The sequence below is a fragment of the Aulostomus chinensis genome, chromosome 17, assembly GCF_037954235.1.
Source record: "Aulostomus chinensis isolate RoL2024-O1b breed Wild chromosome 17, RoL_Achi_v1.0, whole genome shotgun sequence".
NCBI lineage: Eukaryota > Metazoa > Chordata > Actinopteri > Syngnathiformes > Aulostomidae > Aulostomus > Aulostomus chinensis.
The window spans coordinates 21,331,951-21,346,562 of record NC_141336.1 but is presented as its reverse complement, the minus strand read 5'-3'; the positions used below and the strand labels follow the sequence as shown (position 1 = coordinate 21,346,562).

Below are 14,612 nucleotides of genomic sequence, written 5' to 3'. Positions count from 1 at the left end.
TATTCTTGCTGTCTAGAAAAATTCACGTATTTCTGGAGCCTCTCGTGCATGTTCTGGTACATCCACTCTCATCATTCCTCCCTCTGTCTCACCATCCCTCCTCCCGTCTAGATCCGCTGTGAGGGGATCCGTCTCTTCCTGCTGTGGCTGCAGGCCCTAAGGGACAACTGTGCTGAGGAACAGTTCCTTATCTTTGCCTGTCTGGTGCCAGGATTCCCCGCTGTGCCCTCTTCCAGGGGGCCTTGCACCCTCGACACCATCATTTACAACCCTTTCTCCAACCCCCCTGATGGTGAGGCAGAGCAGACACACAAGAACTCACATGCCTCCCATGTACAGATACTTTAGGCTTCTGTTAATAAACACAAATCTGATAAGCATGTAACTCTGTCATTCTGAGCAGCCAAGGTGGTACCTGAGGAGATTACCCCACTGGTTCCAGCTGTGACCGGAGAAAAAGTAGCAGATGACCAGACCTGTTACATCCTTGAAACCCTGCTCAAGTTCATGGTTATCCAGGTAATATCTCTTCTAGAAGGGCAGATGTCACATAACCAGGCCTTCTCCTCAAGACCTCCACGAGATGCTGGTTTTCTTTTTGGTCGAGCATTGAGAACGATCAGCTTCTTCAATGAAAAATGCCTTCAGCACACAGCTTTTTTTGCCCCCGACTTTTGACATGACATGACAGTTGAATACAGTTCCCCTTTTCAAATACTGCAGAGCTTTTCAACGTCCCCCACAGTCACTCAAAGTCAAGATGGAGGTGGGACTTGTGATATTTCAGCAGTGGCAGAGGATGAAGTGATCTGGCTGTCACTTACTGTACACCCCAGTTATACGGATCTAACATTGAAGTCTGAAGACTGTAAAAATCTTGATCATACAGTAGAATTTTTAGTATAATTACTTTGAGTAATTATAAGTTATTTCATTGCAGACATCAATTACATTTTTCTGTTATTATTTCCAGATAAGTAGTAACTGTTTCTAGCCAACCATTTTGACAAATATAGGCTAATAAGTGAATGATCCTGCAGACCCCCATAGGTTCTCTTGAGGGAGGGCTGAAGCGCAACGTTTCATTCTGCACTTTTTCCACTGTACAGTATGTCAGTCGAACCTGCACACTGATCCTTTAAGGTTCAGAACGCTATGAAAACACAAATGCAGTTGCTGTCAAGTGTGTAAAGTTGGTATTATCGGCATCAGGCTTAAACCATTGTTCCCTCTTTACACTGCTTCTTAGACGGACTATAATGTTGCGAACGATAAACTGTTGGTGAATGAGTGATGTTCGTCGTGTCCCTGTTGACTGACCTTGTCTGCCTTTGTGTGGTCTGTCTGCCAGGCCTCCAGTTTAGAATGGAAGAACAAAGAGAACCAGGACACGGGCTTCAGGTTTCTCTTCAGCCTATTCAAGAAGTACTACCTTCCACATCTATTCCCCTCCTTCACCAAGCTCACAAACCTCTACAAGCCTTTATTAGGTAAACTGACAATGCGACATGTTTATGTACATTCCCTTCTGATCTCGTCTTTTTACAGTAAGTACCGTATCACTGTAGAGCTGCACACAGTCTACTTGAACATAAGAGCTGTTGTTTGACTCTGAAAGTTTATGATCTCTCATTTTCAGCAACGCTTGCCAATACACAATGTCATTCATTCTGCAGATTCTCATTCATGTTGTCCAATATAAAGATAAATTCACTCTTGCAAAAGAAACTGTTATTGAAAATTTGGAGGTAATAATAACGTAATAATGATTGTATCATTGGACTACGTAATAATAACGCGTATGAGGAGTTGACAAATGATCATCTTTCAGAGAATCATCACCCACTCCCCCTTCAAAGTTTCATGGCAAATTTCAGCTCATCGTTTAGATGTTTCTTGGCTCTCGCTGTTCTCAGAATGTCATTTTTAGCAGGCAGCAGAAATAAGCTCTAAACCCACTGTAAACTACCTGCTCAGCGTCAAACGGCAAACAGACACAGTTAGCGACAGGCTGGTGGAGAATTTAGCTGCTTAAGAGCCACATAGTTCCCTCAGAAGCTGACACAGAATAAAGATTCGCCATGTGAACAGAAACATTGAACAAAGTAAGCATGAACAGTATTTTGCCTGTAACATCTCCAGAATGTAGATGTTTCATTGGATACAGTGAAGCAGTTCTTGAGTTATACTGCTTTTTCAGTCCGGGAGGCTTTGTGGTGAAGTGAACGCATCTGAATTCAGCTCAAATCTTTGAAGCTTGACTATGGAAGAGCATTGGGGGCCAGGGACCAGGGAAAAAAATTAAAGAGGGTGCTTTGTTTCGTTATACATGTTGAGAATTAAGTCGAAGAGTCTATTATAAATGTAAGGTTACATTTAAGAATGAAGGAATAAGCTTTAACTACATTATAATTACACCGCTGTCAGTTAAGAACACACTTGCTCCACCTCAGAGACTCACATGCACAGCCCAGGATGAAGACGTGCACTCTTGCAGGTGCTGGGACATACTTATTGACAGCCTCACATGTTGAGTTGTTTCCTAACCCCCCCACTGTTTCTCTCTCTCTCTCTGACTTGTTTGATCTCACACTGTGTCATCCTCTGCTCTTCTTACTGTGTCCTTCACTCAGACCTCCCCCATCACAGGCCCAAACCCTTGTATGTGCCCGTGACGCGGAACAATGAGAGCACCTTCTGCACCAGGGACCAGTACCTGGCAGCCCGCGTGGCCTTCATCACCTGGCTGGTCACCTTCTTCCTGGAGAAGAAGTATATCAGCAGCGCTGCTGCGGCGCAGAGCGCCAAGAACGGCACCGAGGTCATTCCCAAACTCATCCAGGTGGGTGGGACAGCACCCCTCTGCTGATTTCTTGTTCTGTGACTGTGGAGAGACCACTTGTTATAAGGCAAAACTCCTGAGTACTTGTGTCTGTATAAAAATACCTGGCGTCCATACCAGGACTATGTGTTTATGATTATATTCACACACTCACACAAAAAAAAGAAAATACGAAATAATATGTTTCAGAGGATTTAAGGGTTTAAGCACCTAGAAATGTCATGTTTTCCAAAGTGATTCATCCGTTTCAGGGTATATTATAATTAGTAAAGTAAAAGAAGTGAAAGGAATAATGAGGTAGGATTTATATCCATAGATTTTCCATATTTACATATGTTCAGGCATTTTATAGTCACAGACATGTAAAGAGAAGGGAGGGGAAACTGAGGCCTGGAAAAGTTAGAATGTTACACAGCGGTGGATAAAAGTGTAGCTCAGTCTACCCAAAACACCTAAACACACAATATGAGGAAATCTAGACAGAAAGACTCCCACCATTAAGTGAAAGCTGGAAATCCTGTAGCATGCCAACTGCCTTCTTACTGCCACGGTGCTTCTGTCGCCCAGACTGTCACTGCAGGCAGTAGCAGCCAGGAGAAGGAGAAGCCGTCAGATGGGGATACGAACGGGGCAGCGGGTGAGCCTGAGAAGAGCCACTCCAACAGCAGCACCCTGTCAGATCGACGGCCCAGTGATTCTAGTTTGTGTAGCATCGAGGAGGAGCACCGCCATGTGTACGACATGGTTCATGCCATCCTGCTGTCCACGAGGGACAATGTGAACTTTGTCAACGAGGTCTTCCACCAGGTAGAGCTGAGATCAGATTACAGTGCTGGTAGTATGTAGGTATGATTGTCTCACTGAGATTATGTGTACTATGCTGCCCTCTGCTGGTTGTTTGTGAACATAATATAAAGATCCTTCCTATTTACTATGCTCCTCAGTCATGAAATGTTATCATGATTACATTTGTTCTTAAATATAAATATGAATTAAAATATTCTTAGCCCTCAATTTAGTCTCACAGACAGGAAGCTGGGTGTAATGGCTATATATAACTCCTTGTCTCTGACATATGTACCTCCTGTGGATGGAAATCTCCCAGGATTAGGAGAGGAGAGAAAAGGACACCTTGATATTTCAAGAGGTATTCAATTGATATCAGGGGCAAGGAGTTGGAAAATAGCGGCTTGTAAGGCTAAATTCAGGACTAAAACTCGTCTCACTATGAACAACCTTGTGTGTAAGAACATGTCATGAATAAGGCTCTGTCTGCTTACATTCAAACCGTGTGTTAGTTCAAATTAAACATTCATGTTGCCCTCTACCAAGGCTTTCCTGCTGCCGTCCTGTGAGGCATCAGCAACCAGGAAGGTGATCAAAGTGTACAGGAAGTGGTTACTGCAAGAGAAGCCCGGCTTCATGACAGAGCCTGAAAAAACCATGCCGGAAGATGAAGTGGATGATAGTTCTGAACAGATACTACGCACAGAGACTAACAGCATGCATGCACAGGTAAATCCAGGGATAGAGGCACTGCTTTGAAAACACTGACACTACTTGATAAAAAAAAAAAAAAAATTATGAATATAACATTTTGATCTGCATAGCCCCTACCTCAGCAAAAAAGGGTACCCAGTTCTTTAACCTTATTTTGTTAAAAAGGTAGTATACTTCTTGCAGATTGCGAGAGAAAACCTTTTAGTAGAATGTTCCCTGTGAGAAACATGGTGTGGATGAACAGGTTAAGAAAATAGGAATGTGTACCTGGCATCAGTTAAGTCACAGTAGGTCTAGATAATATGTAAAGTGCTTTCATTTAATCAAACAATTCAAAAGGCCATACTGGCCACGTATTTGTTGTTGTTTTTAAATAATCAGAGATCTTTTCTGTCATGGGCACACAATCTTATTCATGTGAAGTTGGAATTTAATTAGTTGGAAATCACACTTTGCCTCATGGGGCTGTACACGTTCACTGAATAGAGCAGCAAAAAATGACAAGATATGCTTGGTTAGTAGGATGTAAAACGCAAGTGAGCAGATCTTGACTCATGACTGCCATTACGAAGCTCAGCTGAGGTTTTGACTGCTGTTGCTTTTACCAGATATTGGAGACTCATGGTCACAAACGCTCGTCCAGCTGGGGGAGGACCTACTCGTTCAGCAGTGCCATCAGTCGAGGCTTCCTCACAGAGGAGGAGAACAGGGACATCAAGGCTGGCATCCAGCCCACACTACAGGTCTGTCTCTCTGGGGTCATGGTCAGTAGGATCAGTAACCGTCACTGCACATTGTAACGTATTTAAATTTGTATTATGCAACTACACATGTGTAGGTGTTCTTGACCAACTCCTCCAACGTGTTCCTGCTGGAGCCATGCCAGGATGTACCCAAACTCCTGGATAACCAGGTTGAGGTGTGCAAAGGTGTCCTCAGCATCTACCGGCATATGATCATGGAGCACACGATGAACACGCAGACATGGTCAGTGGGATAATTCATTGCATTTGTACATCTTTTTTTCGTAATACGGGATTCAGGACTTCCTGATTGCTCCATTCTTAACGCTTCTGTTTCTCTGTCTGCAGGGAGCAGATGTTGCAGGTACTACTGAGGATCACCGAAGCTGTGATGAAGAGGCCGCTGGAAAACCAAAGAAAAGACTGCTTTGCTGAAAGTTTGGCATCTATTCTATTTAGGGTACGTCCGCACATGGGCATTATAACATTGATCAGTGAAACAGAGGAGGGAATTTGATGTTTCAGATGATTCCATTCATGTCTTATCACAGCTGTATCCTGTTTTGTCACTCCTCATTCACCTCTGGTTGTCTGCCATCTTGCATTCAGACCATCATTGTGGCGTGGGTACGAGCCAACCTGTGCGTTTTCATATCCCGGGAGCTATGGGACGAACTGCTGACAGTGCTGTCCTCTCTTACCTGCTGGGAGGAGCTGGTGACGGAGTGGGCCAGCATCATGGACTCCCTAACGGCTGTGCTGGCACGCTCCGTTTATGGCCTGGACATGGCCAACCTGCCTCTGGACAAACTCAGCGAACAGAAGGAGAAGAAGCAGCGAGGACGCGGTGAGGGGAAGAATCAGAGAAACATGGGGGAGTGAGAATTTGGATTAGAGACAGTTTGAAGTTTACTTTTGGAAACATTACACTTCATTTCCAAAATTTCCTTTTTGCCAAAATTATGATTAAAGTGAAAGTAAATTATGCAGATTTTACACGTCAGTGTCTGTTTACAAGAGAAAAAAAGTATAAATCCTTTTATGGCTTTTGAATGAGCTTCATGTGATGTCCCTGAAAACATCATTGGTTGTGTTGGAAGACCAAAAGTCTGAAACTTGAAAAACATCTGGTTGTGTGGCGTTAGAAAACAAGTGTGGATACCAGATGCCTGTAGCTGCTGCCCATCTCCAGCTGGGCTTTTGGCTGCTGTGTTGCATTCTGGGTAATGTTGGCGACAGGTTTTGTTTGGGAAACAAATTGTGTGGAATTTTTTAAAAAAAGGAAAAAAAGTCAAGCAATGATAGTTTTATGTAAATTCATAATTTTTTAAAAATTTTGAACCTTGGTCGAACAAGACAAATCTGACACAGTGGAGGCTTTGTTAAGAGTTGCTAAATCAAATGCAGTCCTGATTATTTTCTATAAAAATTCTCAGTGTGACAACTTCAATAACAAGGGTTGTTCCCTGCCTCCAGGAGTGGTTCAGGACTCCCAGAAGGCAGCTGCTGTGGCTCGTTCCTTTTCACTCAGTTGGAGGAACCAAGGGGATCAGAGCGGGCCCGGAGTTCAGGAGCCCATGAGGATTCGCTCAGCCACCACTTCAGGTGCTCCGGGTGTAGAAAAAGCCCGTAACAACGTCAGACAGAAGGCCTCTGGTAAGTTCCTGCGTGACAAAAGCTTTGTTGTATGAGCTGTTTCATAGCTGGGTGATCACAATGAAATTGTTTGTAAAATGGTGAATGGTTACACAATAATCAAACACACACCTAGTCATAAATGTACACAAGCAATAAGAGTTATGTCATGTGTTTTTGTTGCTGCGGACCTCTCTGTTTTGGACCAGCTGGGGGTTGGTTGTTGAGATGTAGCAGGTGGAAGTTGTTTGAAAACAACAATGTTCTGATATCAGGTAGACTTTTAAGAAATAATGTCGTATTGGCAGGCTAAGCTGACCTCAACCATTTCCTCAACATCCATCCATCCAGTTTTCTATACCGCTTATCCATTAAGGGTCACTGGGGGGCTGGAGCCAATCCCAGCTGACATTTGCCGAGAGGCGAGGTTCACCCTGGACGGGTCGCCAGTCCATCGCAGGGCATTTCCTTACCATTCACACTCATCCCCTCCCTCCACCCTGCTTCTGCACTTGTGCCACATGTCAGCTGAACAAAACACCGGTTAAATTGTGTGTGTCACTTGTTGCACACTGTCATCTGGGGATATGAGGGGCAGTTTATGAGCAGAATAGGAAACCTGATGGAGGTTTGTTTACGCAACACAATTTTTCATACAATTATCCTTTTTCTTCTTTATTGCTAGGGCCAGAGCTATGTATTTTTGTCCTATTAAAGCATCAAAATTATCATGCAAAATAAGGTCTCCAAACGTATTCTTTTTTTCAGGCTGTATTAAAATCCTGCCTTCACATGGGCTGAGAAAATTGTGGCTGTAATCTTCCGGGGCACAACCTCAGAGCCCTGGCTTTATCAGATATGTTGTCATGTGAAAGCCTTTAGACAGGTCTTGCGTATGCTAGCCCAGGTGCCGTTGAAAGGTCTTAAACCAAAGACAAAGGGCTCCAACAGATGGCCCCCATCATTCCCCTCTCACGTCACTGGCCTGTGTGTACATGTTTTCATGTCAGCTCCATTGCTGATATACAACACAGTCCCTTGACAGCGTGTCAAAGGCCAGCTTTGGACACTCATTGTCATCAGCTTGGTTCAGACACAGCAAACACCCCTTATCTGATGGCAGTGTGGCAGGCTAATTATAAGTTGAGCCAGCGTAGAGGAGTAACTAACTGTATTGCCTGTCTCACTTGTCTTAATTTGGTCTGGACAGAATCTTAATGTGGAGGATAAAAGACAGAGCCAATCCCTTTTCCTTTCCTGGCCTTCCGCCTCCCCAATTACCACTAATGTTCTGAAATGATGAGCTTGTTGAGCTTGGAGCGTTTCTGCCTGAAGGAAGTCTTAAAAGGTGTGTGTGCGTGCACGCGTGGATGTGACACATCTATTATGTGTCCTATGTGTATATTTATGCCTCTATTCCGTGTATTTGTATCCGTGTGCAAGTGAAGATGGACATTAAACATAACCGCTTCAAATTCCCTTCCCTTTCTTTGGCCTAATTGGATTTCTCTCACATTGATCTTCAAAGGCCCGGCAGCCCTCCTCCCCACTCCTCAAGAGAAGGCCCACACATCAATTGCACGGCAGTTTTTGATAGTTTCATTAAGAGTGTAATTAATGCTCATTAATATGCATAAATGGGAAACAGCGGCGGGCTGTAGCGGAGACGCTGTAGCTCTCTCACTGAAAGGCGTAATTAAAGTGTGCTGAAAGCAGAGAATAGAACTGTCGTCTTTCATTGCTCTCTTTGAGATTAAGCCTGAAGTGCTATCCAGACACAATGGCAATGACAACTGTCAAAACTTGTCTATAGTTTCTCATGCAAATACAAACTAATATGGTCCTGAGATCTTGTCTTCATAATAAAGAAAAAGGGGCAGGATATTTTCATCTTCGTACTCATTAGGCTGCTACAGCCACAGAGCTCAGCTGAACGGGCTCTGACTGTGCCATTGTTGCTGATAGTTAGCGCGTTTGTCTTTCGCTTTTAACCTGTTGACATTTACATTTGTATCTAAACGCTGATATAACAATATAGATGCACATAAAATGAAGTAATGTCTGTAGCTAGATAATCACCTCTGCCAAGGTGATCACATTACCATCAGAGAAAATCCTGTTTTTGTGTTGGTCTGTCTGTTTGTTAGCAGGATTGCACAGAAATCATGAAGCGGAATGTTTTCATTCAAATTAGAGGAGGCGTTGTAGCACTGGAGGGGAAAGAGCATTTAGAAATTTGGGGCAGGTCTGTTCAACACTGCAAAAAAATCTCACTTTTGTTACATTTAGTTTGGTTGAGTTTGCTTCGGCGCTCTTCAGGTGAAGCGTGTAAGATTATTGTATGATTTTCGCTTGTGAATGATTCTGTAATAGAAATATGAGGAGTGTCAGTCTAAATTAGCAAGACTGATACGTTAGCGGAGACTAGCACATTCAAAATAAACTCTGTTTGTGCAATTTTTTTTTCCTTCTGCTGTGATTTAAGATTTACTGGCATGATAGCAATTGAATGCAATCTCTGAATTCAATGTCACTGTAGAGGTTAACGCTCCTGATAAACACTGTATTTGTTAATGGAAGCAGCTTGGCTGTACTTCGCTGTCACTGAATCCTCTCTTTTTCCCCTCTACTCCTTCCTTTTTCGGCTCTCTGTCTTCTTTCTTCTCTTCTTTCTCTTTCCCCTGATGGAAGCTAAGCGAAGCCAGTCCATCAGCAACTGTGTTCATCTGTACGAGGCTTTGCCCACTACTAAAAGCGTTCCTATGCTGCTCCACACTGTGAGCTCTTTCTTGCCTGGTATCTCTTCTGGTAACTCTGCTTGCTCTCACAGACTCTCAGGTAAAGTTTATTCTGAGAGCTGCATGTTTTTGTGTGTTTGTGACCTCTGCCGTCATTCCATCTGTCGCCATCTTTTATACGCTTTCTGTGTCTGTCCCGACAGTTCAGCAGCAGATTGAACTTACTGTAAAACAGCAGTATGTAGGAATGTAGTGCATGACAGGAGAGTCTCCATCACCGCTGCATGCATGCATGTTGTAATTTCTCTCCAGTGTCTGCAAATCCCTTAAGTATAACCAAATATGTATCCTGTGTGTCATCATTTGTGGGATTGTCATGATGTACTTGTCTCACTGTGTGTGTCCTGTTTTGCTGCTAGATGTAGAGGAGTGTCAGCTGTCAGAATGTGGGGGAGAGGAGGAGGTGGGAGGTGGAGATGGTCCGCTTCCACGTAGCAGCAGCACCTCAGACATCACCCAGCAGCTGTCTGACACATTACCAGGTATTAGGAAAATTTCTCCACTGAGCTTGACTGATCCATGTGTTTGCATAGATACGGTTTATGTTACATGCAAGCCATCAGGTAATCAGATAGAGAGGGAAAACTTCAGTTGACAATTAATAAAAAACTGTGAGTCACTGTTAAGGCTATTTTATTTTTTGAGTGGGCAGACCGCTCCAGATACTCCATTGGCATCCAGAAGATCAAATATAATGTGACGTCATAATCTTCTTGAAATCATGCTCTTGGCTGTTTTTCATTTTTATCTCAGTAACACATTTCAAGGTTCAAGGTTTCTTTATTTGTGCCCGAGGGTAAATTTGTTTTGCAGGCAGGAATTCAGCAATCCCCTCATACCACTCACATCTCCACACTAGACATACCAGCCAGGTCCATACAATAAAATTATTCAAATAAAATCAATCCAAAAAAAAAAAAATCTATCCAAATATAAAAACATGGTAAAAGTGCTTGTCAGTGTGTCCTTTGATCTGAATAAAATCATCAGAAGTAAAATCCATATAATAAAGTTATAAACAACTTTATATAGATTTATGTCCGGTACCCTATGGTCTAGACTTATGGTCATTTAAAATTCCGACCGCTCTGGGTATAAAACTGATTCTGTACCGCTTTGTGTGACCCTTCGGTACGCTGAATCTGCGGCCAGAGCGGAGGAGCCGGAACTCATCATTTAAGGGGTGGGAGCGATCCCCCAGTATGGAGTTCGCTTTCCTCAGTAACTGCCTATTGTACAGTTCTGGAATGGGGAGTTGGGGCTCTCCAATAAGCCGGCCAGACCACTTAATAATTTGGTTCAGTGAGTTTTTGTTTTGAAGTGACAAATTCCCAAACCAAGAGACCAGGGCGAAGGATAAAAAAGACTCGATAAAAGCACGATAAAACAGGGTCAGCATAGATCTATCAATGTTAAAACGGGCCAGTCTCCGAAGTAAAAACAAGCGCTGATGTCCCTCTTTACACACAGCTTCACAGTTTAAGTTGAAAGTTAGTTTCGAGTCAATGATAGTCCCAAGGTATCTGTAACTCTCAACACATTCCAGAGGTTGACCCTTAATGACGGTGGGATCATGGTTTACAGCCTGTAGTCTAAAATCAATGATCATATCTTTTGTTTTGGCTGTATTAAGCACCAAGAAGGAACGATCACACCAATCAATAAAATCTTTAAAAACAGGACCATGGCTGGATTCACTGTTTGACAACAGACTTACAATGACAGTATCATCTGCAAATTTCAAAATGTGCCTGTTTTCATAAGTACTTTTGCACATGTTTGTATAAAAAATAAAAAGTAAGGGGGAAAGAACACATCCTTGTGGTGAGCCAGTAGAAGAGCATAGCGACTCAGATAAAACTCCATTCACCTTGACTCTCTGAGTTCTCTCTGTTAAAAAGTCTAAAATCCAACCCACCAGGTTATTGCTTAGGTGAAAGTGCTCAATAAGCCTTGTGGCTAAAATGTGCGGTTGGATGGTGTTAAAAGCAGATGAAAAATCAATAAAAGTGAGTCTAGCGTGGGTTTTCTTCCCCTCCAAGTGTTTAAATAAAAGATTTAAAAGGGTAAGTGTGGCATCTTCCACACTTCTATGGGCCCTATAAGCAAATTGCAGAGGGTCAATGGCATGTGCAGTCCTTTTTAAAAGCTCTGATTTAACCAGTCTTTCTAATGTCTTCATTAAAAGGGAGGTAAGAGCAACTGGTCTAAAATCATTCAGAGATGTTGGTCTGCTAACTTTGGGAACAGGAATAATGGTGGCCTGTTTCCACAGCCTGGGCACCTTTTGCTGCCTCAGCGACATATTAAAAAGGTAACAAAAGATAGAGCTCAATTGATGTGCACATGACTTTAGTAAAATACCAGTGATTCTATCAGGGCCAGGGCTTTTATGCATTTATGGAATAATAGTTACATTCAGCCCCCCAAAAATCTAAATACAGTTTATTTTGAGTCTGGACAATAATCGATTAAGGCTGTAACAGGATTGGTTGGAGGCCTATTTGACCCAGTGTTCTAGCTGATTCTCTGATGGCATCACCATCGGCCCTAGAAATCCATTATTGTCAAGTCAGTTTTATTTGTACGGCGCCAAATCACAACAGAAGTTCTCTCATGACACTTTCCAAGTAGAGCAGGTCCAGCACCTCACTCCTTCAATGAATCTACATGCAACAATTCTCCATCAGCAAGCACATCCTGCAACAGCAGCGACCAAAACCTTCCTTTTAGTAGGCAGGAACGTGGAGCAAATCCAGGCTCAATGGGGACGGCCTTCTGCTTTGACCGGTTTTGGGGGAAAGACAGCAGGAGAGCAGGGCAGAGACAAAGACAGATAATGGAGGACAACGGATATAGAGAAGGAAAGAGACGGACAGAGTTGGAGAGAGAGAGAAAGGGAAGAGACTGATGGACTGACGGGGACGTGAGCAGGTGGAGCTACGGGTGGCAGCTTGAGCTGTAGCCTCCTCCAGCAGCACCCAGGATCTGGGATGCGGGGAGCCCGAAGACTCCGGAGAAGAAGATGAGTTAGTAACACACATGAGTATGATTCATGTATAACACATACAGGAGGACAGAGAGGAGGAGAGAGAAGCCCAGTGCACCATGGGAGATCCCCCGCCAGTCGAGCCTATAGCAGCATATCTAAGGGCCGGCCTAAGCAGCCCAACTATAAGCCTGATCAAAAAGGAGGGTCTTAAGTATGCTCTTAAAGGTAGAGAGGGTGTCTGCATCCCGGACTGAAACTGGGAGACGGTTCCACAGGAGGGGAGCCTGACAGCTGAAGGCTCTGCTTCCCATTCTACATTATGAAACTCTAGGAACCACAAGTAACCCTGCATCCTAGGCGTGAAGGGTTCTAGCTGGATAATTGGTCAGGATATACACCCAAGGTCACTTCAAGAACCCTACGCAATCAAATAAAAGCCAGCAATACTCTGATATTATAGGTGGTGGAGGCAGAAGATGACCTTTTATGAATATAACACACGTACATTTTACAATAAATGCTGATGTCACTGCTTTTCTGTTACAGAAAATAAATTCTTCCTGTTTAAGGTGCAATTACACTTAAGAGCATAAATTTGTAGAATAATTGCAATACTAGTTTTAGATAACTTTATTTTGCTGCCTCCGCCTCTTTGTAACATCTCCTGTCGCTTGTTTCAGCCCAAAAGAGAGAGCACTCCCCTACTGCCTGTGGCTCTGACAGCAAGGTGCCCGAGGGAAGAAGGGAGGGCAGTGATCCACCAGCGGTGAGGGAAAAAGAAACTTTTTTTTTTTTGTATTAATATGTCAGAAATAAATATTTTCATCAAAGAATCTTATATTAAATGTTTCTTCCTGTGTTTGTAGATCCTTATCAGGCGTAGCGGCAGTCCAGCAGAGGCAGAGAGTGCTGAAGGAGTCCCCAACTACACCAGGACCAAGCTCAGAGAGAAAAGTCAGACATGACATCAGTGATTTTTTTTCTTTTTTCAAGAATGACCATCTTTCTCATGTTTGGATCGCTATGCTTTGATATGTGTTCGATAGAAAGAATCAGCATTAATGACATGTTTTATTCATCAGTTAATAATGAACCTAGAATAAAGGCAAACCTCCACAAGCCACCTACCTCTCCACGTTCTCACTGTCTTTGCACACGTTGTCTTCCTCTCCTGCCTTCCCAGGCGAGAGCATAAGCAGCGAGACATCCAACGGCTACCTCAACGAAGCTGAAGTGACCTGGCAGGCCTTTGATGAGGAGGCTGACACTCAGTCCACCCAGTCAGCCCACATGGATGTGACAGCTGACCCACAGAGCCAGGGGAGTCTGCTGCTCAGTCACCACGAGGCTCTGGCAGGTATATCCTCTTTTCCGGTCTCATGACGCGACGGGTAATAAAACTAGAACCGTACAACTCAGCCACGTTAAAAGTTTGCTGATTAAAACATCCAAAATCTTTGTAGTGGTTGATTGGAAAAACGAAAAAGAGAAGGAACTCCAGGAGTCTCTGGGAGCAACTAGATGCAATTGGCTGGAGTTCAACATGAACTGTGACTTTTTGAATGGCCCATGTTCAGTCAATGAATTTCCTATTTCCTCTGGGGTTTTTTGGGGATTTATTTATTATTTGTAATTTTACAAATTAATAATTTATTTTCTCCTTTTATTTTAAAAGTTTTTGTTCAGAAAATCCTTTCATGAGGAGTTTTAAGCCAACTAACTAACAGATTGATTGTAACCATAAAAATATTTGATATGGGATAGAAATAATTAGGAAAATGGGGGAAAAGGCAAAGATACAAGCCTGCTGTAAAGAATGTAGACCACCCCCCTGACGATCATGGGGGGCCATACACATTCCACAGATTCCCCAGCAGTGTGTCCCACCATGTTTGGTGCACTCATAAACTTGGTGGTTGATCATACCCAGGTGGAGTAGCCAGGTAAGAAAAATGGACCTGACTTCTTGAGCTAAGTCTTTTATAGCTGTCGACAGCTTGTGTGTGAATATTGTGAAGGAGCCTGTGGGTTCCACCAGACATGTTTGATAACCCCCCCCCATTTAAAACCCCTGAGTTTTCCATCATTGGCAAAGCGGTCAC

At 43.3% G+C, this 14,612-nt stretch overlaps 1 protein-coding gene across 7 annotated transcripts in view; it reads left to right on the top strand.

Annotated features, from left to right (window-relative positions):
• ralgapa2 (Ral GTPase activating protein catalytic subunit alpha 2) overlaps window positions 1–14,612 on the top strand; it is an 89,536-nt gene that overhangs the window by 23,449 nt on the left and 51,475 nt on the right. For 6 of the 7 annotated variants that reach the window (XR_015109646.1, XR_015109647.1, XM_086181650.1 and 3 more), the window contains exons 6-21: window positions 112–292; window positions 404–519; window positions 1,352–1,490; window positions 2,634–2,842; window positions 3,410–3,649; window positions 4,175–4,357; window positions 4,951–5,085; window positions 5,181–5,329; window positions 5,434–5,545; window positions 5,695–5,932; window positions 6,562–6,741; window positions 9,412–9,558; window positions 9,878–10,000; window positions 13,191–13,276; window positions 13,377–13,464; window positions 13,694–13,867. Coding sequence is in view for 5 of the 7 variants with exons in the window: in XM_086181650.1 (XP_086037776.1) it covers window positions 112–292; window positions 404–519; window positions 1,352–1,490; window positions 2,634–2,842; window positions 3,410–3,649; window positions 4,175–4,357; window positions 4,951–5,085; window positions 5,181–5,329; window positions 5,434–5,545; window positions 5,695–5,932; window positions 6,562–6,741; window positions 9,412–9,558; window positions 9,878–10,000; window positions 13,191–13,276; window positions 13,377–13,464; window positions 13,694–13,867 (2,500 nt within the window). In the remaining 2 variants the exon portion in view is untranslated. The remainder of the gene's footprint in view (window positions 1–111; window positions 293–403; window positions 520–1,351; window positions 1,491–2,633; window positions 2,843–3,409; window positions 3,650–4,174; window positions 4,358–4,950; window positions 5,086–5,180; window positions 5,330–5,433; window positions 5,546–5,694; window positions 5,933–6,561; window positions 6,742–9,411; window positions 9,559–9,877; window positions 10,001–13,190; window positions 13,277–13,376; window positions 13,465–13,693; window positions 13,868–14,612) is intronic. The other variant, XM_086181647.1, reaches the window with a different exon arrangement.